The sequence below is a fragment of the Pelodiscus sinensis genome, chromosome 1 (assembly GCF_052426305.1).
Source record: "Pelodiscus sinensis isolate ZL-2025 chromosome 1, ASM5242630v1, whole genome shotgun sequence".
Taxonomy (NCBI): Eukaryota; Metazoa; Chordata; order Testudines; family Trionychidae; genus Pelodiscus; species Pelodiscus sinensis.
The window spans coordinates 224,828-251,094 of record NC_143052.1 but is presented as its reverse complement, the minus strand read 5'-3'; the positions used below and the strand labels follow the sequence as shown (position 1 = coordinate 251,094).

At 47.1% G+C, this 26,267-nt stretch overlaps 1 protein-coding gene across 4 annotated transcripts in view; it reads right to left on the bottom strand.

Annotated features, from left to right (window-relative positions):
* Positions 1-7,879: 7,879 nt before the first annotated feature.
* Positions 7,880-26,267, bottom strand: part of GOLGB1 (golgin B1) — a 131,302-nt gene continuing 112,914 nt past the window's right edge. For all 4 annotated transcript variants that reach the window (XM_075918353.2, XM_075918356.2, XM_075918355.2 and 1 more), the window contains 2 exons: positions 25,712-25,817; positions 7,880-9,858 (listed from right to left, as the gene is read on the bottom strand). In XM_075918353.2, coding sequence (XP_075774468.2) covers positions 9,724-9,858; positions 25,712-25,817 — 241 coding nt within the window. In that variant the 3' untranslated portion in view covers positions 7,880-9,723. The remainder of the gene's footprint in view (positions 9,859-25,711; positions 25,818-26,267) is intronic.

Below are 26,267 nucleotides of genomic sequence, written 5' to 3'. Positions count from 1 at the left end.
CTGTGGTGATGGTGAATGGGGCTTGTCTGTGGAAGGGGACCCCAGCACACACGTTTTGTTCCTGAGACCACCACTGTAGGGCATGTCTGACTGCATTTGGTGGTGACACCAGTTTGTGGAGGCTGCGTATCAGAGGTCTGTACACAGATCTCAGCCAGTATTGTAGAGGCCTCATATGTAGTCTGGCACGTAGGATGACTACTGTCACTGCTGCCATGTGGCCTAGTAGTTGGAGGCACGCCCTGGCTGGCAGTAGTGGGGCAATGGTGTGAAGTTGCACTAATTGTGTTATAGCGAGGAACCTCTGATGGGGTAAGGATGCGATCGCACAGATGAAATTGAGACATGCTCCTATAAACTCCAGTACTTGAGTTGGCTAGAGCCGGCATTTGGAGAGGTTGATTTGAAGGCCAAGTGACCTGAACAGCAACATAGTAGTAGTTACTGAATCTTGAGTTTGCTGGAACGAGTTGCCCCTTATGAGGCAGTTGTCGAGATACGGATAGATTGGTATTCGCTGTTTCGCAGTTGGGCCGCTACAACTGCCAAGACCTTGGAAAAAACCCTTGGGGATGTGGATAGGCCAAAAGATAGTACTGTATACTGGAAATGTTGGCCCCTCTGCTGTGAACCATAGGTACCTCCCGTGAACACGGTGAATGGGCACATGGAAGTTTGCGTCTTGGAGATTGAGAGTCATCTTTGTTGAGGGAGGTTATGATGGTACAGAGGGTGACCATCTTGAAGCATTGATACTGCATGTTTGTTGAGAGCTCTGAGATCAAGAATGGGTCTCTAGCCCCCTGACTTCTTTCTCTGTTAGAAAGTATAGGGTGTAGAACCCAATGTTTAGGTATTATTGTGGGACCCTTTCCACTGCATTGATATGGAGCAGGTGGTCAATCTCTTGGCATAGAATAACCTCATGCGATGGGTCCCTGAAGAGGCATGGGGTGGGTGGTTGGGCTTTGGGAAGGGATAGGGATGGGCTACAGTACCCGAGTTTTATCACGCCCAGAACCCATTTGTCTGTAGTTATGAGGCATCACTGTTGGTAAAACGGTGCGGCTACGTCTACACTGGCCCCTTTTCCGGAAGGGGCATGTAAATTTCACGAGTCGTCGTAGGGAAATCCGCGGGGGATTTAAATATCCCCCGCGGCATTTAAATAAAAATGTCCGCCGCTTTTTTCCGGCTTTTAAAAAAGCCGGAAAAGAGCGTCTAGACTGGCCCCGATCCTCCGGAAAAAGTGCCCTTTTCCGGAGGCTCTTATTCTTACTTCAAAGTCTGTATCTCTGAGCATAAGGTTTGCTTTGTTTATGTTTTGGTGCAGGAGCCTGGATGCCCAATGTTTTAAGTGTGGCTCTGGAGTCTTTGAGGGAGTGTAAGGAAGCGTCAGTGCCATCTGCAAAGAGCTTCAGAACCTCAAAGGGGAGGTCCTCCACCTTCATCTGCACCCCCTTTGACTTTCCCCGAGGGGGAAGGTGCAGGTGCTGGGAGCAGTAACAGTGCTCTGGTCCTTGCTCTGCCCTTACACCTGGCACTGCTAAGTGCAGGTGGGATTGATGCTGCTGCTGTAGCCCTGTGCAGTTCTGATGTGTCAGGCTTGGGCTTGTCAGCATGTTTAGGCACATTGGCCAGGTCCTTAAACCCTTGGGGTGTGGCAGGAGAACACTGCCCCGGTAAATGCTTGCCCGCAGCCACCACAGGGGACAGATCTGGCTTAGAATTCAGGGATCGCCCTTTCCTGATGGAAGGAGATTCCATGTTTGGTACTACGTGTGCTCTCTTCTATTTGGCAAAACCAGAGCTGGCAGCTGTGGCAGAGGGAGCTGCCTTATCTGACATTGCCACTGGCGATAGGGGTAGCAGGGATGAGGGGTGACCATGATTAGATGCTGCTCTGAGAGCGTGTTTGGGGGGGGGGGAGGGAGGAGTGTCAGATCAAGCTGAAAGGCCCTCATGCTTTGCTGATCCAAGGTATCAATTTTCACTGATGACAGTGAAAACCAAAAATAGAATTATGCTGAGATTTTGCAGATTGTATAAAAATTGCTGGTCTGGGAACAGGGTTAACAGTGTTAGATAAAAACCCCATGTCTAAAACAGTGCTCCTGCTTGGGAGATGCTGCACAGAAATTTTTTTTCAGTAAAATGTATGAAAAGAGGATATTTGTCAGCCGTATATGAAAAGGCTGAGGAGAAAAACCTGAGGAAAAAGAAAAATCTCCTCAGAATATGAGCAGGAATCCCGAGGGGATGCTGAAGGCACGGGGTCCATGCTTGTCTCCGTGAGGGAGACATCAGATGTTTCTTTTCTTTTGAGTACTGCCTATAAACAATAAAGAAAAGTTAACTAAGGGTACATCTAGACTACATGCCTCTGTCGCCAGAGGAATGTAGATTAGGCTACCAGGCATAGGAAAATGAAGCGGCGATTTAAATAATCGCCGCTTCATTTAAATTTACATGGCTGCCACGCTGAGCCGACAAACAGCTGATCAGCTGTTTGTCGGCTCAGCGCTGTAGTCTGGATGCACGGGTGTCGACATCAAAGGCATGCCTCCTGGGATGAGTGCTTTTGCGGAAAAGCGTCCATGCCAATCTTTTCCGAAAATGCTTTTAATGGAAAACTTTTCCGTTAAAAGCATTTCCGGAAAATCATGCCAGTCTAGACGTAGCCTGTGGGTTCCAACTGATGCCAGTGGCAGCAGAGAAGGAACTGAAGGGATTGCATCTCGTAAGTGCGCATAAGCCACCTAGCGCTATAGTGAGCTAGCTGTCAAAGCCATTGCTATCAAAAATCTTCCGGCCAGGCGTGATGCAGCACCAAAACACCCGAAGGGACAGTCCTCGAAGAAGAATTATGAAAAGTAGGTAATTGTCTGTTCTTCAAGTGATTACTCATTTCCTTTCCAACAGGTGACTTCCAAGTAGTGTTTCTGGAGGTGTTGGAGTTACGCTGGATTGCAGAATTGCCCTACAGATGTCCTGAACTGGGACATGTCTGTGGATGGCTTCAGAAGATGTGCTGTCAGCAGCAGAGGCACATTTGCCAAGTCATAACATGTCCATATACAAGATGTGATACATGCTGATATGCTTTGTGAGAAAATGGGGAGACAGCACTCATGCTCTCAGGATTGCGTTGAAAAATTTTATGGAATGCCACAGGGAATGAGTCACTTGCTCCCAGTTGTTCATCTGGGGTTTGGGGAAGGACACAGGGAGGAAAATGTCCTGATCAATGTGAAATTGGGACACCACTTTAGGGAGGAATAGGGAGTGTGGATTCAGCTGGAGCACAACTTGATAAATAACTCTATACTGGGACTCAGACATCAGCACCCTTAGTTTGGAGACCCTTCTAACAGAAGTGATTGCTACCAGGAATACTGTCTTCTAGGAGCGAGGACAAGTGGCCATAGGGTCAAACAGTGGGCCCAGGAGTTTGGCTAAGGCCAAATTGAGGTCCCACTGGGCACTGGTGAATGCCCTTGTGGGTAGAGCCTGTTGAGCCTCTTCAAGAAACAGATGCCCACTGGATTAACAAATACTGATCTACCCCCACCCCTCCAATTCCTGGGTGAAAGGCTTGGGGGACAATAGGTAATCTAGAATGGTGTGTATGGGTGCCTGTTGTGGGACTATTCCCTATTGCAAGGACCAAATGGAAAACTGCTTCCGCTTTGCCAAATATGTGTCATGGGTGAAAGGTTTCCTGCTCGCTAGAAGAACGACCCTCATTGGGCCATAGCACCTACTTTCAAAGGGGTTCAACCACGGCATATTTATGCTGCAACTTGGAGGGACCCAAGATTAAGGTTTTGGGAGCCTGCTATGTTGAAGGTTGGAGATAATATTGTCTCTGATATCAGGCCTCTGACATCAGAAGCAGTTTCTCAATCACCTGGATGGAATCAAGCTGAGAATGAACTATCAATCTTGTGTCCTGCTTTTCCAATATATCAGTCATTTTACTGACAAGACTTCCCTTTCCAAGGAATTGGAAGCACAAGTGGTGTTCTTGTCCATCCTGCTGGTTGAAGGAAAAGGTCCGGGTATGGATTGAGGAGAGGGGAGTAAATGTGAGGTTGTGCAGGTGGTGTCTGAGAGAGGGCTTTGGTTTCTTTGACCATGGGACTCTGTTCCAGGCACAAGGATTGTTAGGAAGAGATGGGATCCACCTAACCAAAAGAGGAAAGAGCAGCTGGTGGGAAGAACACCTCAGCAGTCCAGCACCCTGGCATTTAATTTAAAAAAGGGGAATTACACAAAAATGAGGAGGCTAGTTAAACAGAAATTAAAAGGCACAGTGACTAGAGCCAAATCCCTGAAAGCTGCATGGAAACTTTTTAAAGACACCATAACAGAAGCCCAACTTAAATGTATACCCCAAATTAAAAAACATAGCAAGAGACCTAAAAAAAGAGTCACCATGGCTTAACCACCATGTAATAGAAGAAGTGAGGGACAAAAAGGTATTTTTTAAGAAGTGGAAGTCTAATCCTAGTGAGATAAATAGAAAAGAACATAAACACTGTCAAATCAAGTGTAAAAATGTAATAAGAAAAGCAAAAAAAGATTTTGAGGAACAGCTAGCCAAAAACACAAAAAGAAATAAAACGTTTAAGTACATTAGAATCAGGAAGCCTGCTAAAAAACCTGTGGGTCCCCTAGATGATCGAGATATAAAAGGAGCAATCAAGGATGATAAAGCCATTGCAGATAAACTAAATGATTTCTTTGCTTCAGTCTTCATGGCTGAGGACGTTGGGGAGATTCCCAAATCTGCACCGTCCTTTGTGGGTGATGAATCTGAGGAACTGTCCCGGATTGAAGTGTCATTAGAGGAGGTTTTGGAACAAAAAGAAAAACTTAATGTTAACAAATCTCCATTCATCCAAGGGTTCTAAAAGAACTCAAATGGGAAATTGCTGAACTATTATCTGTGGTTTGTAACCTAGCCTTTAAATCGGGTTCCGTACCTAATGACTGGAAGGTAGCCAATGTGACACCAGTATTTAAAAAGGGCTCTCGAGGCGATCCTGGCAATTACAGACCGGTAAGTCTAACTTCATTACCAGGCAAATTAGTCAAAACAACAGTAAAGAATAAAATCGTGAGGCATGTAGAAGAACATAATTTGTTGGACAAAAGTCAACATGGTTTCTGTCAAGGGAAATCATGTCTTACTAATCTATTAGAGTTCTTTGAAGGGGGTTAACAAACATGCAGACAAGGGGAGCCAGTAGATATAGTATACTTAGATTTTCAGAAAGCCTTTGACAAGGTCCCTCACCAAAGGCTCTTGTGTAAATTACATGGCCATGGGATAAGAGGGAAGGTCCTTTCTTGGATTGAGACCTGGTTAAAAGACAGAAAACAAAGGGTAGGAATAAATGGTAAATTTTCAGAATGGAGAGGGGTAACTAGTGGTGTCCCCCAAGGGTCAATCCTGGGACCAATCCTTTTCAATTTATTCATAAATGATCTGCAGAAAAGGGTAAGCGGTGAGGTAGTAAAGTTTGCAGATGATACCAAACTGTTTAGGATAGTCAAGACAGAAGCAGACTGTGAGGGACTCCAAAAAGATCTCACCAAACTGAGTGATTGGGCAACAAAATGGCAAATGAAATTTAATGTGGATAAGTGTAAAGTAATGCACATCGGAAAAAAAAACCCCAAATATACGTACAGAATGATGGGGGCTAATTTGGCTATGACAAATCAGGAAAGAGATCTTGAACTTACCGTGGACAGTTCTCTGAAAACTTCCACGCAGCGTGCAGTGGCGGTCAAAAAGGCAAATAGGATTCTAGGAATTATTAAGAAAGGGACAGAAAATAAGACCCAGAATATCTTACTGCCCCTGTATAAAACTATGGTACGCCCACATCCTGAATACTGTGTACAGTTGTGGTCTCCTCACCTCAAAAAAGATATTTTGGCCTTGGAAATGGTTCAGAAAAGGGTCCCATATGAGGAGAGGTTAAAGCGACTGAGACTTTTCAGTTTAGAAAAGAGGAGATTGAGAGGGGATATGATAGAGGGATATAAAATCATGAGTGGAGAGGGCCGATAAAGAAAAGTTATTTATTAGTTCCCATAATAGAAGAACTAGAGGACATCAAATGAAATTAATGGGTAGCAGGTTTAAAACTAATAAAAGAAAGTTCTTCTTCACACAGCGTGTAGTCAACCTGTGGAACTCCTTGCCAGAGGAGGCTGTGAAGGCTAGGACTATAACAGAGTTTCAAGAGAAGCTAGATAATTTCAAGGAGGTTAGGTCCATAAAAGGCTATTTCGAACTACCGTTACTCCTCATGGAACGAGGTGTACCGGTAGTTCGAATTAGAAAGCCTAATTCGAACTACCTACTCCGTGCCATGTGTAGCCGCGGGCATGGAGTCTGAACTACTGGGGATTTAAAAATGGCGGCGCCCGGCAAGATGCAAATGAAGCCCAGGATATTTAAATCCCGGGCTTCATTTGCAACTTTGATTGACTACATTAATCACCCTAGTTCGAACTAGGATGGTAGTGTAGACATACCCAGAGTTAGCATGGATTAGGCTAACCAAAAGGTCAAAATGGCTACATACAAATACGCTGGCTTCCACACTGTTCAGGAAGAACAGGCAGGGGAGTTGCATTGTATGTAAGAGAGCAGTATGATTGCTCGGAGTTCCAGTATTTAGAGGGAGAAAAGACTGTGAGAGTCTATGGGTTAAGTTTAGAGGGGGAAGCAACAGGGGTGATGTTGTGGTTGAGGTCTACTATAGACCACCAGATCAGGTGGATGAGGTAGACAAGGCTTTCTTTGGACAATTGAGAGACGCTTTGAGATCGCAGGCCCTGGTTCTCATGGGGGACTTTAATCACCCTGATATCTGTTGGGAGACCAATACAGCAGTACACAGACAATCCAGGAAGTTTTTGGAAAACGTTTGGGATAACTACTTGGCACAAGTACTGAAGGAACCGACCAGGGGCCATGTGCAGCTTGACCTGCTGCACACAAACAGGGAGGCACTAGTAGGGGAAATAGAGGTGGGTGACAACCTGGGAAGCAGTGATTATGAGATGGTAGATTTCAGGATCCTAAGCAAAGGAAGAAAGAAGAGTAGCAAAATACACACCCTGGACTTCAGAAGAGCAGCCTTTGACTCACTGAGAGAACGGATGGGAGATAAAAGATGAAAGATGCGGAGAAACTGGAGAGGGTCCAGAGAAGAGCAACAAGAATGATTAAAGGTCTATAGAACATGACCTATGAAGGAAGGCTGAAAAAATTGGGTTTGTTTAGTTTAGAAAAGAGAAGATTGAGGGGGGACATGAGAGCCATTTTCAGGTATCTAAAAGGGTGTCATATGGAGGAGGGAGAAAACTTGTTCATCTTGGCCTCTGAGGTTAGAACAAGAAGCAATGGGCTTAAACTGCAGCAAGGGAGGTTTAGGTTGGACATTAGGAAAAAGTTCCTGTCAGGGTAGTCAGACACTGGAATAAATTGCCCAGGGAGGTTGTGGAATCTCCATCTTTGGAGATATTTAAGAGCAGGTTAGATAAATGTCTATCAGGGATGGTCTAGACAGAATTTGGTCCTGCCATGGGGGCAGAGGACTGGACTCGAAGACCTCTCGAGGTCCATTCCAGTCCTAGTATTCTATGATTCTATGAGGAGGTGGGTAGTGGCATCTCCATGGGATACTAGTCAATATGGGGAAACAGAGGGAGTTCCCATCACACCAGAAATAAAGAGTACTGAGCAGCCACTGTCTTGTGTGGCTCCCACAGTAAGTCATGCTCATGGCCTGCCAGCTCTGGAGACTAATAGGTCAGTTACTATAGGGATATTCACACTAAAACAGTACTCAGCTTCATTTTGAAAAATAATCTTTATTGTACACAGGAGCATGTGTCCCAGGAAGAAGTAGGTGAGGGGTTCAGTCACTAGATTTCATAGAATCAAGTGGGAATCCCACAGGGTATGCTCTCTATAAATAATCATGGGGAGCACAGGTATATGGCTTCAGTGTTCTGGACCTAGCCAGAAGCCCAGTTGCTTTAGGGAGAGCAAAGGAATCAGTCCCCATCTCTCCATAGTGCTCAGTTCAGCAGCCCTGGAGAAGTAGCTTTCCTCCATTAAACTGTGGGGGAATTAGGCACATCCTAAATCCAGGAAAGGAGAGGCACATCTTACAGAGTAGATGGCAGCACTAACTGAAGCCTTAACTGATGGATTGCACCCTCTCTCAACTGGAGCAGTCACTGCTGTCTTCAGAATCCCCATCTCCAGGGATATCGGTAGCTCATCTGCATGGAGCATGATCTGGGGCACCAGAAGAGCTCTGAACTCTGCCATCTACACAATCAATGGGCACAGGTCTAACTGCACTTAGAGTATGTGACACAGGGTACATGCAGCCACCCCAGCAACACCAGTCACAGGCTTCTCCAGAAAGAAGTCTCATGAAGTAGGGTGGGGCAGAGGCCTTGGAGTCTTCCCCTCAAGACAGGGAAGGGTTTGTCAGTTGGTTTTTGGAGAGCCCAAACCCCTTTGAGTTATACCCTGTAGCACAAACTGGCCTGGCTTTTTCTTTTGAAAAGGGTACAGTGAACCAGGGTGCAGGAGCAGGACTCTTGGTCCAGGGTGCAGGAGCAGGGCTCTTGGTCCAGGGTGCAGGAGCAGGACTCTTGTCTTCTCCACTCCCCTGTCTTCAGCAAGAGCTGCACAAGCTTTATAATTAGTGCAATGATTAAATTAGAGATAAAAGGTCAGGTCCCGTATTCCCGTTTCATAATTAAATTACCATCCTTCTCCGGCAGGGGGCATTATAGCAAATACCTGCAAAAACCCTTCGCTAGAGTGCTCAGCATGTCTGCAGGGAACTATACTGAGCTGAAATCCAAAAATTAGCCACATTGAAAAAGTTATAAAGCAGACTCTGATTGGTTTTATGTCATATCCCGTAAAAATTCCACAGCATCCCTTTCTTGTTTTTAATCATCAGAAGGGCCCAAGTGGCAGGTTTAAGAGCTGAGGGGGTGGGGAAAGCTTTCCTTCTGTGCTCATGGACTGGTGCAATCTCTGTAATATGATGGTGCTATCTGTGAAAGGGAAGGATGGGCAGTGGGAAGGGTGAGCCACATCCTGCAAATCCAGTGGCATATGGACTAATGAGGGGCAGGTGGCCAATGCCCTTTTATAGGCTGGTATAGCCATTGACAATAGCATGAGTGTAAAGATGACAAAGTGCAGTGGCACCAGCCAACGTGTTGTCATGTATCTGCATTTCCCAGAACCTTCAGCATTTTCTCTGCAACCCTCATAACAGATGATTAACAGCTGGAGTGCAGCAGGTAGAAGCTGAAGATTACATCACTGCCCTCACTTATTCCCAGACTGAGGAGCCTGGTTCAGAAAAGGTGCACTTCAGGATGACCTGACAACACTGTGTGTGGGGGCAAGGCAGGGAAGGGAGAGGAGGCTGTCTTCTGGAAACAGACCCTGAGCTTCAGCAACAGCATCTTCCCAGTTGGGCCAGAGTGAGCAGCTTGGAGGTGAGCACTGGAGACAGCTAGGCTCAGCTGCCCCATGAAGTTAGCTAGGTGAGAGGGGCAGCTGGTGTAGGGCCCTGGTAACAATTTGCCACTCGCCTCAGCCAGATCTTTGGGCTGAGGATAAAGGGCTGTCACTCAGGAACAGACTGTTGGCCCCGCTCAGAGGTGGCCTGTAAAGCACAGGAAGAGCAGGATGTGAAGCACGAGCAGATACACAGTCACCAGCAGTGGTAGGCGTGTTCGGGAACAGAAGAGCCAACGCAGCAGCCGCCGCAAACCAGAGTTGCTCCGAGTCTGAGGAAAGAGCAGAGGAGAATCCAGTTAGGGCCAATAAGGGCTGACCAGAACCACCTGAATCCAAAGCCCCACAAGGCATGGGAGACCAGCCCAACAAAGTACAGACAGAGCTCATCCAGGACAATGAACTGGTCTAACCAGTGGTCACAGGTTTCAACCCATTTGATTCCAGCTCCAGGTCCCCACTGGCTATGGATCGCCAGGGTCATTTCCCCATTAAACTACAGGGCTGCCCCCTGCACCACTGACACAGAATTCTGAAGGGCTCCTATCCCATTTAATCTACTTCCTCTCCCATTTCAAAAGCCCTGCTCTAATTCCACCATTTCATGAGGTAGGAAGAATACTGCAATGAAGATCCTGAAGGGGAAACCGCAAAGCAAGAGTGAAACACTATCCCACGTATTTCTCTTCTGCTCACTGACCTACCCCCTTCAGGCTGTGATGAGGTTTCAGAAACAACTCCCTCCACAAACCTGCAGCCTGGTCAAAGAAGGGCTGAGCAGCAGGGAGTAACACACACTTCCTAAGATCTGTGCCTATGGGCAAGTCTACACTACAAAATTAGGTTGATCTAAGTTATATCAATGTACAGCCACTGCACGAATTGAATCCATTTCATATATCTACCCTACATTCCTTGTGTCAGTGGTGCGTGTCCTCATGCCAGCTTGGTGCACTCCCACACCAAGTGGGACAGTTTCTGAAAAGCTATAACTATCAATATAATGCAGAGTCTGCAATCACACAGCATAGACTTAACTACATCAGCTTAAAGCATTACTTGTCTCACAGAGGTAGAGCTAAGTCAGAGTAGTGGGCAAGTACATCGGTGGGAGCTATATTAATGCTTACAGAGTTAAGTCAATATAAAGTGCAGTAGCTATGCTAGTTCCTGCTAAATGGGTGATTGTGAGCACTGGCACTCAGACACCAGTGCTTTTATAGCAGCAACCTCACCAGGCATCTTAGGTTCCCTGATTCATATTAGCGAGGCTTTAGAGCAGGGCTACTCAAACTTGGGAAGCCCCAGGGGCCACAATGATTCACAGCACATGCTGAGGGACACAGCTTAACTGTGGTTGCATATACATGCAAAAATATACACAAATAGCTCTTTCATACTGATGGGAATGAATACGATTAAGGCAGGCCCCATTTAAGTAATTTCTGCTGATATTGATAAAATGCAATATTTATGCTGTCATATGGTTGGAAATTGGACTTTTAATGAGCAATGTGTGGAATAAAATATATTAAAACAAGACACCTGTGACTAATTGCTGTGAGGTATCCTTACTGACTACAAAGGTGCTGTACAAAGGTAGGGAATTAGCCTTCTTTCACTGGAGGAAAGTAGAAGCCCCAAAACAAATTAACACCTGGCTTCAGGGTCTGTAGACATCTGCATATTTCAAAGAGCTTGCAAATAAGTCCTGTAGCACCTTAGTACTATTCACTTTTCAGCTACAGACTCACACAGCTACCCCTCTGAAACTGTTAATGGTGCAAGAAAGAAAAGATTCTTTGAACACATATATGCCAACTTTGTTTGAAATGTAATCGTGCAAATGTCCTCCTAGCACAAACACACACACCCCAAGCTTCCCTCCACACCTTCAAACCAACCTAACAGAGAGGACTGCAGTGAGTCAGACACCCCAAAAACTGCCCCGACTCCCACCTCACTGCACGGATGCCAGCACTTCACTCCCTCTTTCCCCCACCTACCCCATGCAGTCAGCCCTTTTATCTCCCCCTGCCCAGCCCAGGAGGATTGAAGAGACTGATGGGTCTCTCCCCTCTGCAGAGGAGAGAGAGGCACTTTCCCACAATCCAATTAATTACTCCCTGCCTCCCTCCTCCCAGACACGCATAGGGTTGCCAGGTGTTCGGTTTTGAACTGGACAGTCCAGTATTTGAGCTCTCTGTTTGGGAAACAAATTGAGAAAATATAAATGTCCAGTATTTTCTAAATAAGATGCAATGTCGATAGTGATGTAATTTCAAGTGTGTCCAGTATTTTTGCTGAAATCATCTGGCAACCCTAACACTCATTCCCTGCTTATTTGCTGATTGTCTTCCATGCAGCAGGCAGCATTTAGCTGCTGTTTACAGAGGCCTGTCCCTGCGGATCAGATTATCCCTCTGCCTGCTCGGGGAACTCTAAACTGCTGAGACTGCGCAGCTTAAAGGGAACTTTAGTGCAAAGCCCCAAGCCCTCCTGCATGTGCAGGGTCTTCAATCCCAGCACTGCCTCCTCTTACCACTGTGGGCCGGCACCGCCCAACCTGCTACTGGGGAAGTGGGGAAGCGCCTGCCACTCGCACCAGGACAATCTGCCCGGCCCGGCCGATCCCGGCTCAGCCCAACATGCTGCCTGCCCTGTGGGACCAACCTAGGGAGTGCCGCTCTTACCGTGGCGGTGGCACTCCTCCACGTGTAGCTCGCGGGGGAGAGGAGAGGGAGTTTACTTCACCTCCCCACCTGCTGGCTGGAGCTGCTTTTGCAGCCTTACGGCTGTGGCCAACTGCCAGGCTGCAGCATCAGCAGCATGGAGGAGGGAGGGTGAGCTCCTGCTGCAGACCCTGCACTTTGAGACCCACTGCCCAAACTGGGCCGAAGGCCGCAAACAAAGGGGCCATGGGCCGCATGCAGCCCACGGACCACGTGTTGAGTAGCCCTACTTTAGAGTCAGCATGGAACAGAGTCTGACTAATAACATGTGAGGAGGGCTTTAAACTAGGTTTGTCGGGGGCAAGTGAGCAAAGCCCACAGGTAAGTGCTGCATGTGCGGGACTGGGAGATGGGTTGGAAATGGGGGGGACTACAGCCTATAACGGCAAGGAGAAAGGAGGGTCAGGGCACAACAGGGAGGCAAGATCAAATCAGTATCTTAGATGCCTATATACAAATGCGAGAAATATGGGTAATAAGCAGGAAGAACTGGAATTCCTAACAAATAAATACAACTATGACATCATTGGTATTACAGAAACCTGGTGGGATGGGACGCACGATTGGAATGTTGGTATGGAAGGGTACGGCTTCCTCAGGAAGGACAGACAGGGAAAAAAGGGAGGAGGGGTTGCCTTGTATATTAAAAATGTACACACTTGGACTGAAGTGGAGATGAATGTAGGAGATAGCTGTATAGAGAGTCTCTGGGTTAAGCTAAAAGGGGTAAAAAACGAGGGTGATATCATGCTAGGAGTCTACTACAGGCCACCTAGCCAGGTGGAAGAGGTGGATGAAGCCTTTTTTAAACAATTAACAAAACTATCCAAAGCCCAAGATTTGGTGGTGATGGGGGACTTCAACTATCCAGACATATGTTGGGAAACTAACACGGCGAGGCACAGGCTATCCAATAAGTCTCTGGACTGCATTGGAGACAACTTTCTGTTTCAGAAGGTTGAAAAAGCTACCAGAGGAGAAGCTGTTCTGGATTTGGTTTTAACAAATAGGGAGGAACTAGTTGAGAACTTGAAAGTGGAAGACAGTATGGGGGACAGTGATCATGAAATAATAGAGTTCATGCTCTTAAGGAAAGGTAGAAGGGAGACCAGCACAATTGAGGTAATGGAGTTCAGGAAGGCAGATTTTGATAAGCTCAGAGAACTTGTAGGTAAGGTCCCATGGGAAGCAAGACTGAAGGGAAAAACAACTGAGGAGAGTTGGAAGTATTTCAAAGGGACGTTGTTAAGGGCCCAAAAGCAAACAATTCCGCTGTGTAGGAAAGATGGAAAATACGGCAAAAGACCAGCTTGGCTTAACAAGGAGATCTTGCATGACCTCAAAATAAAAAAGGAGTCATATAAAAAATGGAAACTAGGACAACTAACAAAGGATGAATATAGGCAAGCAACACGGGAATGCAGGGGCAAGATTAGAAAGGCAAAGGCACAAAATGAGATCAAACTAGCTACAGGCATAAAGGGAAACAAGAAGACCTTTTATAAATACATTAAAAGCAAGAGGAAGACCAAGGACAGGGTAGGCCCACTGCTTAGCGAGGAGGGAGAAGCAGTAACAGGAAACTTGGAAATGGCGGAGATGCTCAATGACTTCTTTGTTTCGGTCTTCACCGAGAAGTCTGGAAGAGTGCCTAACGTAGTGAATACAAGCAGAGAGAGGGTAAGTTTAGAAGATAGGATACACAAAGAACAAGTTAAAAATCACTTAGGAAAGTTAGATGTCAGCAAGTCACCAGGTCCTGATGAAATGCATCCCAGGATACTCAAGGAGCTGATAGAGGAGGTATCTGAGCCTTTAGCTATGATCTTTGAAAAATCATGGCAGACAGGGGAGATTCCAGAAGACTGGAAAAGGGCAAATATTGTACCCATCTATAAAAAGGGGAATAAGAACAACCCAGGAAACTACAGACCGGTCAGTTTAACGTCTGTCCCAGGGAAGATAATGGAGCAGGTAATTAAGGAAATCCTATGCAAACACTTGGAAGGTAATAAAGTGATAGGGAATAGCCAGCATGGGTTTATGAAGAACAAGTCATGCCAAACTAATCTGATAGCTTTCTTTGATAAGATAACGAGCCTTGTGGATAAGGGAGAAGCGGTGGATGTCATATACCTAGACTTTAGTAAGGCATTTGATACGGTCTCGCATGATATTCTTATTGATAAACTAGGCAAATATAACTTAGATAGGGCCACGATAAGGTGGGTGCATAATTGGCTGGATAACAGTAGTCAGAGAGTTGTTGTTAATGGTTCTAAATCCTGCTGGAAAGGGATAGCAAGTGGAGTTCCTCAAGGGTCTGTTTTGGGACCCGTACTGTTCAATATCTTCATCAATGATGTAGATATTGGGATAGAGAGTACGCTTATTAAGTTTGCAGATGATACCAAACTGGGTGGGGTTGCAACTTCTTTGGAGGATAGGGACATAATTCAAAATGACCTTAGCAAGTTAGAGAAATGGTCAGAGGTAAACAGGATGAGGTTTAATAAAGAGAAATGCAAAGTGCTCCACTTAGGAAGGAACAATCAGTTCCATACATACAAGATGGGAAGCGGCTGTCTAGGAAGGAGCATGGCGGAAAAGTATCTAGGGGTCATAGTGGACCACAAGTTGAATATGAGTCAACAGTGTGATGCTGTTGCAAAAAAAGCAAATATGATTTTAGGTTGTATCAACAGGCGTGTTGTAAGCAAAACTCGTGAAGTCATTCTGCCGCTCTACTCTGCACTAGTTAGGCCTCAGCTGGAGTACTGTGTCCAGTTCTGGGCGCCACATTTCAAGAAAGATGTGGAGAAATTGGAAAGGGTACAGAGAAGAGTGACAAGAATGATTAAAGGTCTAGAGAACATGACCTATGAAGCCAGACTTCGTGAACTGGGCTTGTTTAGTTTGGAAAAAAGAAGATTAAGGGGGGACATGATAGCGGTTTTCAAATATCTAAAAGGGTGTCACAAGGAGGAAGGAGAAAATTTGTTCCTCTTGGTTTCTGAGGACAGGACAAGGAGTAATGGGCTTAAAGTGCAGCAGGGGAAGTTTAGATTGGACATTAGGAAAAAATTCCTAACTGTTAGGGTGGTCAAATATTGGAATAAATTGCCAAGGGAGGTGGTGGAATCTCCCTCTCTGAAGATATTTAAGAACAGGTTAGATAGACATCTGTCAGGGATGGTATAGACGGAGCTTGGTCCTGCCTTGAGGGCGGGGGGCTGGACTCGATGACCTCTTGAGGTCCCTTCCAGTCCTATTATTCTATGATTCTATGATTCTATAGACATCTGTCAGGGATGGTGTAGACGGAGCTTGATCCTGCCTTGAGGGCGGGGGGCTGGACTCGATGACCTCTCGAGGTCCCTTCCAGTCCTATTATTCTATGATTCTATGATTCTCAGCCATGGGCACAATGCAGCATCCAGTCAACACAGTACTGTCAGCAGTTCTGACGACTCAGCTGCTGATTCTGGCTGGGCTCCGATTGCTCCTGTGGATTTGACCTTTTCTCCTGGATCTTCCAGAGAGCACCACTAAGCTTCCTTGCCCAAGAATTCTCTCAATGGGGATTTAATATACATTAAGACAGCTTGGGCATCTGCAAGGCCAGCATTCTACATACAGAGGGCGCACAACTCTGCATCTCAGCATCTCAGCCAGGTACTAGAAAGCATATACAGGTGGCTTGACAGGTGTGTACTAGCTGAGTCTCCATTCAGAGAAGACAGGGGAATGGTAAAATGGGGGAGGTGGTCTCTAGAGATTTCCATTTGAGGATTTTTTTGTGTTCTTGCATGGCCCTGTGGCTCTGGAGGGTGACTGGAATCATCTTGGGTGCAAGCCCCCTTGAGCTGTGTTAGTAATCTCTAGAGCATACACTGCAGCAAGCTGCTCACACAGGTCAACTAAAAGCCAGAAACCATGCAGAACTAGGCTACTGACCTGTTGGATGGCGTTAGACCTAAGAGGTGGATTATGCTAGCCTAATCTGGTGAGGAGAGCTTTAAACTCGGTTTCATGGAGGCAGGTGACTACAGATCACAGGTAAGTCATAATCATGAAGGCCTCGAAGATAGGTCAGAAATTTGAGGGAGCAGGGTTGTAACATCAGGGATAAAGTAGAAACAAGACAGAACTGGGGGAGGCAAAATCAAATCAGTATCTCGGGTGTCTGTATACTCATGCGAGAAGTATGGAGAGTAAGCAGACAGAACCTGAAGTGATAGTAAATAAACACAACTATAACATAGCTGGTATCACAGACACTTAGTGATGATACATGACTGGAATACAGGCAGTCCCCGACTTACGTGGATCCGACTTACGTCGGATCCCTAGATACGAACGGGGTGAGGCAACTCCCGCACATGCGCAGCAGCATTCCCGGGGCTCGCTCACCTGGGTCCTAGGATCCTCCTCCTCCTCGGGCCGGCTCCGACTGGGGTCCCGCAGAGCTGCCGGGCAGAGGAAAAGTGCCTCCCCACGCCCGCTGCCCCCCCCCCACCCCCCTGCCAGCAACAGGCTGCCCCCTCCCCTGAGCAACAGGCTGCCGAACAGACAAAAGCAGCCTCTCTGCCCCTCCTCCCCTCTATACATGCCGGGCTCCCGGAGCGCAGCAGCGTCCCCGGGGCTCGCTCACCTGGGTCCTAGAATCCACCTCCTCCTCCTCTTCGGCCAGCTCCAACTGGCCTCTGCCTGCAGCAGCTGGCCACAGGGACAGGGATCCCGCAGAGCTGCCGGGCAGAGGAAAAGTGCCTCCCCACGCCCGCTGCCCCCCCCCCCCCGCGGCCTCGCATCCTGCACGCCTCCCCCCTCCCTCCCTGCCAGCAACAGGCTGCCCCCTCCCCTGAGCAACAGGCTGCCGAACAGCAGACAAAAGCAGCCTCTCCGCCCCTCCTCCCCCTACACATGCTGGGCTCCATGGGCAAACAAAGACTCCACCAAAACAAAGTGCTGGCCTCATTGTGTTAGCAAAAAAAGGACCCTCCTCCTAGAACCCTGGGTGGTGTGTGGAAATAAAGCTATTAGCTCAAAGCATGGTGCAGAGCTGTTTGGTATTTGATGAGTTACTCCTTTAGTCCTGAGTTTGTCACAGGGACAGAAATAGATGTGAAATCTTCTGAACAGGGGAACAGACAGCAAAACAAACATTAGAGGGGAGTTAACCTTTCCCTATGCTATCCAAAACTAAAAAAAATGTTTGGCTAGAGTTTCCCCTACAATATGTACCAGTTCCGACTTACATACAAATTCAACTTAAGAACAAACCTACAGTCCCTATCTTGTACGTAACCCGGGGACTGCCTGTATTGGAATAGAAGAATACAGCTTGTCAAGAAAAGACAGACAGAGAAAAAAGGGAGGTGATGTCTTGTATATTAAAATGTATACACTTTGACTTAGGCAGAGATGAATACCGACTTGTTGAGTGTCTCTGGGTAAGGGGTAAAAAACCAAAGGTTATGTCATAATAGGGGTCTACTACAGACCACCTAACTAGAAAGAAGCAGTGGATGAAAGGGTTTTTGGTTTTTTTTAAAGTGATGAAATCATCCAAAGCACAGGACTTAGTTGTGATGTGAGACTTCAACTATCCAAACAGATGTTGGGAAAGTAACACAGAAGGGCATATATTACCCAACAAGCTCTTGAAATGCACTGGGATAAACTTTTTATTTCTAAAGGTGGAGAAAGCTACTAGGAGGGAGGTTGTTCTAGATTTGATTTTAACATATAGGGAGAAATTGGTTGAGAATTTGAAAGCTGAAAGTGATCATGAAGTCACAGAGTTCATGATTTTAAGGAATGGTAGAACAGAGATCAGCAAAATAAAGACAATGGATTTCAGGAAGGCAGACTTTTGCAAACTCAGAGAGTTGGTAGGTAAGGTCCCATGGGAAGCAAGACTAAGAGGAAAAAGAGACAGTTACTGTTCTCATAACTGGTGTTCTTTGAGATGTGTTGCTCACATCCATTCCAATTCAGGTGTATGTGAGTTGCATGCACGAAGGTTGGAAATTTTTCCCTTAGCAGCTCCCATAAAGTCGGCGGTGAAGACCCCTAGAGTGGCGCTGGTATATCAGTGCATATATACCACTGCCAACCCAACCCTAGCCTACCGCTGTTCTTTCTTGCTGGCTACTCCGACAAGAGGAGAAGGAGGGTGGGTATTGGAATGGACGTGAACACCACATCTTGAAGAACACCCGTTACAAGAACAGGTAACTGTCTTTTCTTCTTTGAGTGCTTGTTCAGGTCAATTCCAATTCAGGTGACTCCCAAACTGCTACCCCATGGAGGTGGGGGTCGGAGTTCAGAATCACAGACTGCAGGATTACCCTGCCAATGGCTGCGTCCCTTCTGGAGAACTTATCAATTGTGTAATGGGCTGGGAATGTGTGAATTGAAGACCAGGTAGCTGCCCTACAGATTTCTTGCAAGGGGACCTGTGCCACAAAGGCTGCAGACAAAACCTGTGCGTTGGTTGAATGGCCTGTGACTGGCGGGGAAGGAACCCCGCTAGGTCACAGCAGGTGAGCATGCAACGTACTATTCAGGATGAGATTCACTGAGCAGAAACCGGATCTCCCCTCATCCATTCTGCTATAGTCACGGACAGCTGTGTGGATTTAGAAGTGCCCTTTCTGGGATCCTTGACTATCCTTTGCGGTCATTAAATTAACTTGGGCTGGCATATAAAATATCTGGGCTTGAGTTCGCTAATCTAGTTTGACAATGAAGTTTTGAGGTGGGCTAGTGAGCGATTCTTTGGGGCATCACAAATTCGACTGACTTATGTTTTATTTTAAAAATACGGGGATTAAGGCATGGCTTTCCAGGCCTTTGCCAGCCTCTTGCTGTGGAAGCAGAAGCTAGCTGCTGGTGCGAGATCCAGACGTAGCTGCCAACATTTAGAAAAGTTCTGGAAGGACAATTATTGAATCCAGGTACAGGGTTTGCAGTGTTCTGTGCATTTTAGACTGTATGCAGCACTCTACAGATACACATTAACATGCCATAAACTAGAGCGGGTCAAACTATGATTCTTTTCAAGAAAGATGTGGAAAAATTGGAGAGGGTCCAGAGAAGAGCAACGAGAATGATTAAAGGTCTAGAGAACATGACCTACAAAGGAAGGCTGAAGGAACTGGGTTTGTTTAGTTTAGAAAAGAGAAGATTAGGGGGGACATGATAGCAGTTTTCAGATATCTAAAAGGGTGTCAGGAGGAGGGAGAAAACTTGTTCATATTGGCCTCTTAGGATAGAACAAGAAGCAATGGGCTTAAACTGCAGCAAGGGAGGTTTAGGTTGGACGTTAGGAAAAAGTTCCTAACTGTCAGGGTGGTCAAACACTGGAATAAATTGCCCAGGGAGGTTGTGGAATCCCCATCTCTGGAGATATTTAAGAGTAGGTTAGATAAACGTCTATCAGCGATGGTCTAGACAGTACTGGGTCCTGCCATGAGGGCAGGGGACTGGACTCGATGACCTCTCGAAGTCCCTTCCAGTCCTAGTATTCTATGATTCCCCAAAAAGCCTAGTATGATCTATGTAGAAGGCTAAAGCCTTCCTTATGTCCAATGTATGCAATACCCTCTGTCACTAGTGTGAGGCTTAGGGTAGAAGACTGGAAGACCTCATGACAGATGGCAGTGAGATACCACTTTTGGCAAAAAAGTTAGGGGCAGCCAAAGCTGCACTTTGTCTTTGTGGAAGACCGTGTACGGTGGATCTGAGGAAAGGGCTCTTAGCTCAGACACCCATCTTTCTGATGTGACTGCCACCAGAAAAGCTACCTTCATTGACAGATGTAGCAAAGATGACAGATGTTCGTCTTGCATCTGATGAAGTGGATCTTTGCCCACGAAAGCTTATGCTCCTACACTTCAGTTTGTCTATAAGGTGCCACAGGACTCCTCGCCACTTTTGCAGATTCAGACTAACACGGCTACCCCTCTGATACTTGACACAGATGTGTAGCCAGACAGCCCCGCCCTCCCCCATCTCATCCATCTTATTTGCCTCTCTGAGGTTCCTGAAGCATACAGGACAGAGAAGGAGCAATAAAATCAGCATAGTCTATGCTGGCTCATCTGATCCTGAGAAGCTAAAAACATAGATATGAGGAGAGAACGATTAAGGCAATAAGCCGGCCTTGAGGCTGCGAGAAGTACCCGGCTGGCACCCATGTTGATACGAACACACAGTCCCTGGAAGAGGAATTTCCCACTGAGAAAAGAATGCCCAGTACTTCCAATTTAGTTATCTCTCTTACAAGTGTAAATTAAGTTCACAACTCTCTTGTAAGAACTGGTCTCACAAAAGACAGACCAGCACCATTTGGCATCACAGATAAGAAAGAGAAATACGTGACCCTATGGGTATAAAGGTGGGTACAGCAGTGCACTCACTTTTGAGTGTCATTCTACCCTCTACCTGCTGGTCGGGTTAGGTGTTTGACCTCCCGAGGTTCTATGGGGACGCCCACCTCGTATTTTCGTCTTTCCTAGGAATTGAGGGACCGGCCCTGGCCTGACACGCTGGAGTCGAGAGGCACAGAAGGGGGTAAAAATTGTACCTGGATGTGGTCCTCTGTCTTAAGTGTATACAGACTTAGAGCTCCTTAAAGGTTAAGCTGTTACTTGGTACTATTATTTGTTTTTCCTGTCTTTATCTTCTTTGTAACCATTTTTAAGATCTATATTTTGCTAGCAGTTAAGAAATAGAACAATAGGCATTGCAACCATATGATTTATAAGCTTCCTCAATAAACCTGTAACTGTTTAAGCTTTAACCTGACTCCTTCAGTTGCTGTAATAGAACCAGGCACAATTTAAAAGAACTTCAGCCGGTCTTAAGGGACAGATATAGGGAGAGCTTGGGCATTTGGATTTGTGTCACTCCCAGGTGGCAGATCCGTTGGGGCACTTCTCAGCCTCCCCCAGGCTGCCCGCTGCGAAGGAATCACAGATTCTAGCAGCTAAAATCTGAAGTGTAATAAGCTCTCCCTGCAAACTTATTGGGGCGCTCGTCAACCTCCTCCAGGTTGCCCACTGCAAGGGACCCCGGTCTCAGCAGTTGAAGTCTCGGGTATATAGCACACACAAACACCACTCACTGCCCTGACCGTTGGCTGACAAGATGTAGCAAAGAACACTGAACCATCAGTTCATAGAGCGGACCCAAAAGGTTATTGAGCACCAAATTAAAGTCCCAAGCAGGTACAGGTGGACGAAAATACGGGTACGACCTGTCCAACCCTTTCCTGAATTGGGTCATCATGGGGTGGCCAAACAGGGAAACATGGGAGCAACCTGGGTGGAAAGTGGACAGTGCTGCCAAGTGCACCTTGACTGAGGAGGGTGCCAGCCCGAGATCGTAGGTGCAACAAGTACTCCAACACCACTGGGATGTCTGTCCGTCCCGGGGACACATCCCGTCCCTCACACCAGGTAGGAAACCTTTTCCATTTGGCTAAATATGCCACTCTTGTAGAGGGCTTTCTGCTGCCCAATAAGACCCTCCTGTACCTGTCTTGAGCACTGAATCTCTAACAAATCAAGCCATCCTGTTTCCATGCTGTTAGATGGAGGGAGCACAGATCTGGGTGCCTGAGGCGTCCCTGATGCTGTGTCAGGTCTGAGTATAGGGACAGGGATATCGAGGTTTCCCCCGACAGGCTGAGCAGGGTGGAGAAGCAATGCTGGCGTGGCCACGCCAGTGCCAACATGATCAGATGGGCCCCGCCCCTTGGGCCTTCACTAAGACCCAATGTACCAAGGGAATTGGGGGGAAAAGCGTACAAGAGAGGTGCCTCTGCCCAGTGGAGAGCAAACACATCTCCTGTGATTCTGGAACAAATAAAAGGCCAGACATTTCTTGTTTTCTGCGGTGGTGAACAGGTTTAGATGGGGAGTCCCCTACCTTTGGAAGACTGATCTTATCACGTCTTCCCTGACCGACCACTCATGGACCATAAAGGTCCTGCTGAGGGCATCTGCCAAAATGTGTTCTGCAGCCCTGGGAGATATTGCGCTTCGAGATGGATACTGTGTTTGACACAATAAAACCATAGCCTCTGTGCAGGCGAGATGACTTCCCCCCTCCCCCGCCATGCCCCCCATTTGTTTATATAAAACATTATGGTTGTATTGTCCGTACACACTGATATGCACCGTCCCTGCATCTGCATTTGGAACACCCGGCATGCCAATCTGACTGCTCTCAGTTCCTTCACATTGATGTGAAGAGTCATATCCACAGGTGACCATAGGCCTTGCGTCCTTAGGTCGCCCAAGTAGGCTCCCCACCCCATGTCCAATGTGTCCATCACCAGAGTCAAAGTGGGGTTTAGAGTAATGAACTGTACGCCCTCTGACAGGTTGTGGAGGTTCAACCACTACGTGAGGGACTCCAACAGCCTCTGGGGGATGACTGCTGAAACCACAATTGATGAGGGGTGAGGGTAGGAGTACAGGAACTTGTATCCCTTGGGTGGGACAAAGTACCTCCTCTCAACCCCCTTAGCAACCAGAGGACTAGAGAACGGGGTCTGCCACAGGGTCGTGTAGTTTGACTGTAGAGTCTTTATGATTGGCAGAGCCACCCTAGGGGGGCCCCTCATGCGAGAGGATGTCCACCATTGGGTCCTTGGGTTCCTGTACCTCCTCCAACCGGAGGTTCATGTTCCACGCTACCCTGTGCAGAAACTCCTGATATGCCCAGTGGGCCACAGGCGGGGGCCCCGACATGGAGGTACCCGCCACTGCCTCATCTGGGGAAGACGATGAATAGGCCTGGGCAGTGCCCTCCACCGATGCCTGGACTCCGTCCTTGGGATTCTCCCGATTGTCTTTTCCTAGTGGCTGTTCTAGCCTCAGTGGGAGGGCTGTCCCTTCTAGGTGGACAGCACTCCTCTGAGGACAGTGTCTGTCCTGAGGAGAAGACGACCCGTGACATATGGACACCAACGAGCAGGGAGTGCCTTCGGACTGGTGATATGCCCAGGGGTCCAGAAGGACAATTGGGCTGGCAGTGGCCAGTGCTGCTGCCACTGTACCAGTTGGTCCCTAACAGTACGTTAAGATTGGCTGCACCGAGACCTGCCCGCTACTCGTCCAACTCCGATCCTGACTGGGATGACCATGATGGTGCCGAAGATGACAGTGCCAGCACCAGGTGACAGGACCATGTCTGGGACCCCGACCGGCACTGAGGAGGCTAGGAAAGGGAACGGTGTCTCGGACTCCTAGATCTTGACCTGGATCTGCAGACCAACCGCTGTGTCGAATGCCTATCTCTCGGTGCTGGGCTGGTACTCAGTGCTGGACTCTCTTGCCATGCAGGTGGCGAGGAATGTTGCGCTGGTGACAGAGGACCCTCTGAAGAAAAAGAGCCATCCTGGTACCACTCAGTTGACTGTGGTCGGTGGAACATAGGAGGCTTTCCCCTGGAGCGGTGTGGACCCAGTGGCAGTGGTTTGTCCCACACAGTGGACACTTCATCCTCTGAGATTTCTATCAGGTCTCTGGCCGCTTCAAAAGTGTTCATCATCGAAGGGGAGTTTAAGACCTGCACTGGGCTCATGTCTCTGGGTGGCTGGTCATGTGCTGGGCTCGATGGCCCCGGTCCCAGGACTGGAGTCGACGGAACACCCTGGACCATTTTCTCTGGTTCTGGTCCTGTCTCTGCTAGGGACTGTGGGGAGGGCTGACCTCTGTCCTCTCTCCTGTCCCATGATGCAAGCGAAGAAGATTTATGCCTCAGCACCGTCGTCTTTGGTGCCGGGGATCCCCAGCACTGACAGTCTTTGGCTGTACCCAGCTGCTGTATCTCTCATGGAGATCAGGGCACTGTGCACTGAACTGGCTCCCAGGACCAATTTTTCGGTTTGAGGGGGTTTTAATGCTGCCTCCATCAGGAGTTGTTGGAGCCTATGCTCCCCGTCCTTTCTAGTACGGGGCTTGAAACTCCTGAAGATTCTGCACTTTTCTGTACGGTGTTCTTCACCCAAACAGTGGATGCACAAATCATGCAGATCGCTGTTGGGCATATGGTGCTTACAGTCGGTGCATGCTCTAAAACCTGGGGTGTTAGGCATGCCCCGGCACTGCAGGGGGCTAAACACTTGGGCACACACTCACCATTCTTGTATGTGTTTGAAGATCCTTATAATGAAGACCAAGATAAAGATGAGGAACACCAGAGCTATTATGAGGGACTAGGCACTTGCTAAGCAAGAGCCAGCTACAGTTCCAACATCACCATGGACGGTAAAAGGGAACTGAGGGAGGGTAGGGTTGGCAGTGGTGTGTGTGTGTGTATGTGTATATATATATATATATATATATATATATATATATATATATATATGCTGATATACCAGTGCCACTCTACAGGTCTTCATGGCCGACCCTACAGGAACTGCTGGGGAAAAGTTTCTGATGTTCATGCACACAGTGTGCATACACCTGAATTGGAATCGATGTGAACAAGCACTCGAAGAACAACAACTGAATACAGTGGACAGTTTTTTAACAAGACATTACTAAGAATACAAGAGCACACTATTCCATTGTGTAGAAAAGATTCGAAGTATGATAAGAGACCATCCTGGATTAACCAAGAGATCTTGGTTGATCTAAAAATCAAAAAGGAGTCTTACAAAAAGTGGAAAGTAGGTCAAATTAACCAAGTATGTCAGGCTAAAATTAGAAAGATGAAGGCACAAAACGAGCTCAAACTAGCTAGAGCATGGGTTCCCAAACTGGGGGGGCGTGAAGAACTTCCAGGGGGGGCAGCGTGAGGCAACCCAGCCATACACACACCCGTCAATTCCACCCCAAGTTTTGCTGCTAGTTTTTTGTGGGGGGGGGGGGTGGGTGGTGAGGGTTTCTCAAAAATCAAAAAGGGGCGTGATGCCGAAAAGTTTGGGAATCACTGAGCTAGAGACATAAAGGGTAACAAGAAAACATTCTACAAATATATTAGAACTAATAGGAAGACCAAGGACAGGGTAGGACAATTACTAAATGAAGAGGGAAAAACAAAAACAGAAAATATGGAAATGGCAGAGGTGCTTAATTACTTTTGTTTCAGTTTTCACCAAGAAGGTTCTGCAATGAGGGAGAAGTCCCCGATGCAACTTTGGCCTCCAAGAGCCCAACTGGTTCCAAGATCCAGATCCTGAGTAACTCTGGTGTGGAGACATCTTTATCTATGCAGTGGGAGTGGCAGGTCATAGATGCTATGAACTATATTCAGCACTCAGAATCAACACAGATCTGTTCGCCATGTTCTGGCCATATTCTCCTGAAGCAGCTGTTGCTACATTATGAAGCTAGCTCCCTGGACACAGTTACTGCCATGGTATTCTTACCTTGCTAAAGGTACTGTCCATGGGGTCAACTAGTAAGGAATGTTCATGGGTTGGAAATACATCAATACTGGAACTCAAAGCAGATGCCCATTCACTTGACTCCAACCTACAGGAGAGAGAGAAACATTCAATTACTTGCTAGAACACATAATGCAGCAACCTGCTCCCATGGGTCACTCAGAAGCCAGAGTCTGTGCAGATCATGGCTGCTGGCCAGTAGAGCAGTGCTAGCCATTAGCAGTGTATTACTCCAGTTCATGCACTGGCTTTCTAGCAACTTCTAGGAGAAGCTGGAGAGGATCCAGAGAAGAGCAACAAAATTGATTAAAGGTCTAAAATACATGACCTATGAGGGAAGACTGAAAGAATTGGGTTTGTTTAGTCTGGAAAAGAGAAGACTGAGAGGGGACACTATGACAATTTTCAGGTACCTAAAAGAATATTACAAAGAGGAGGGAGAAAAATTGTTCTTAATCTCTGAGGACAGGACAACAATCAATGGGCTTAAACTACAGCAAGGAAGATTTAGGTTAGACATTAGGATAAAAACTTACTG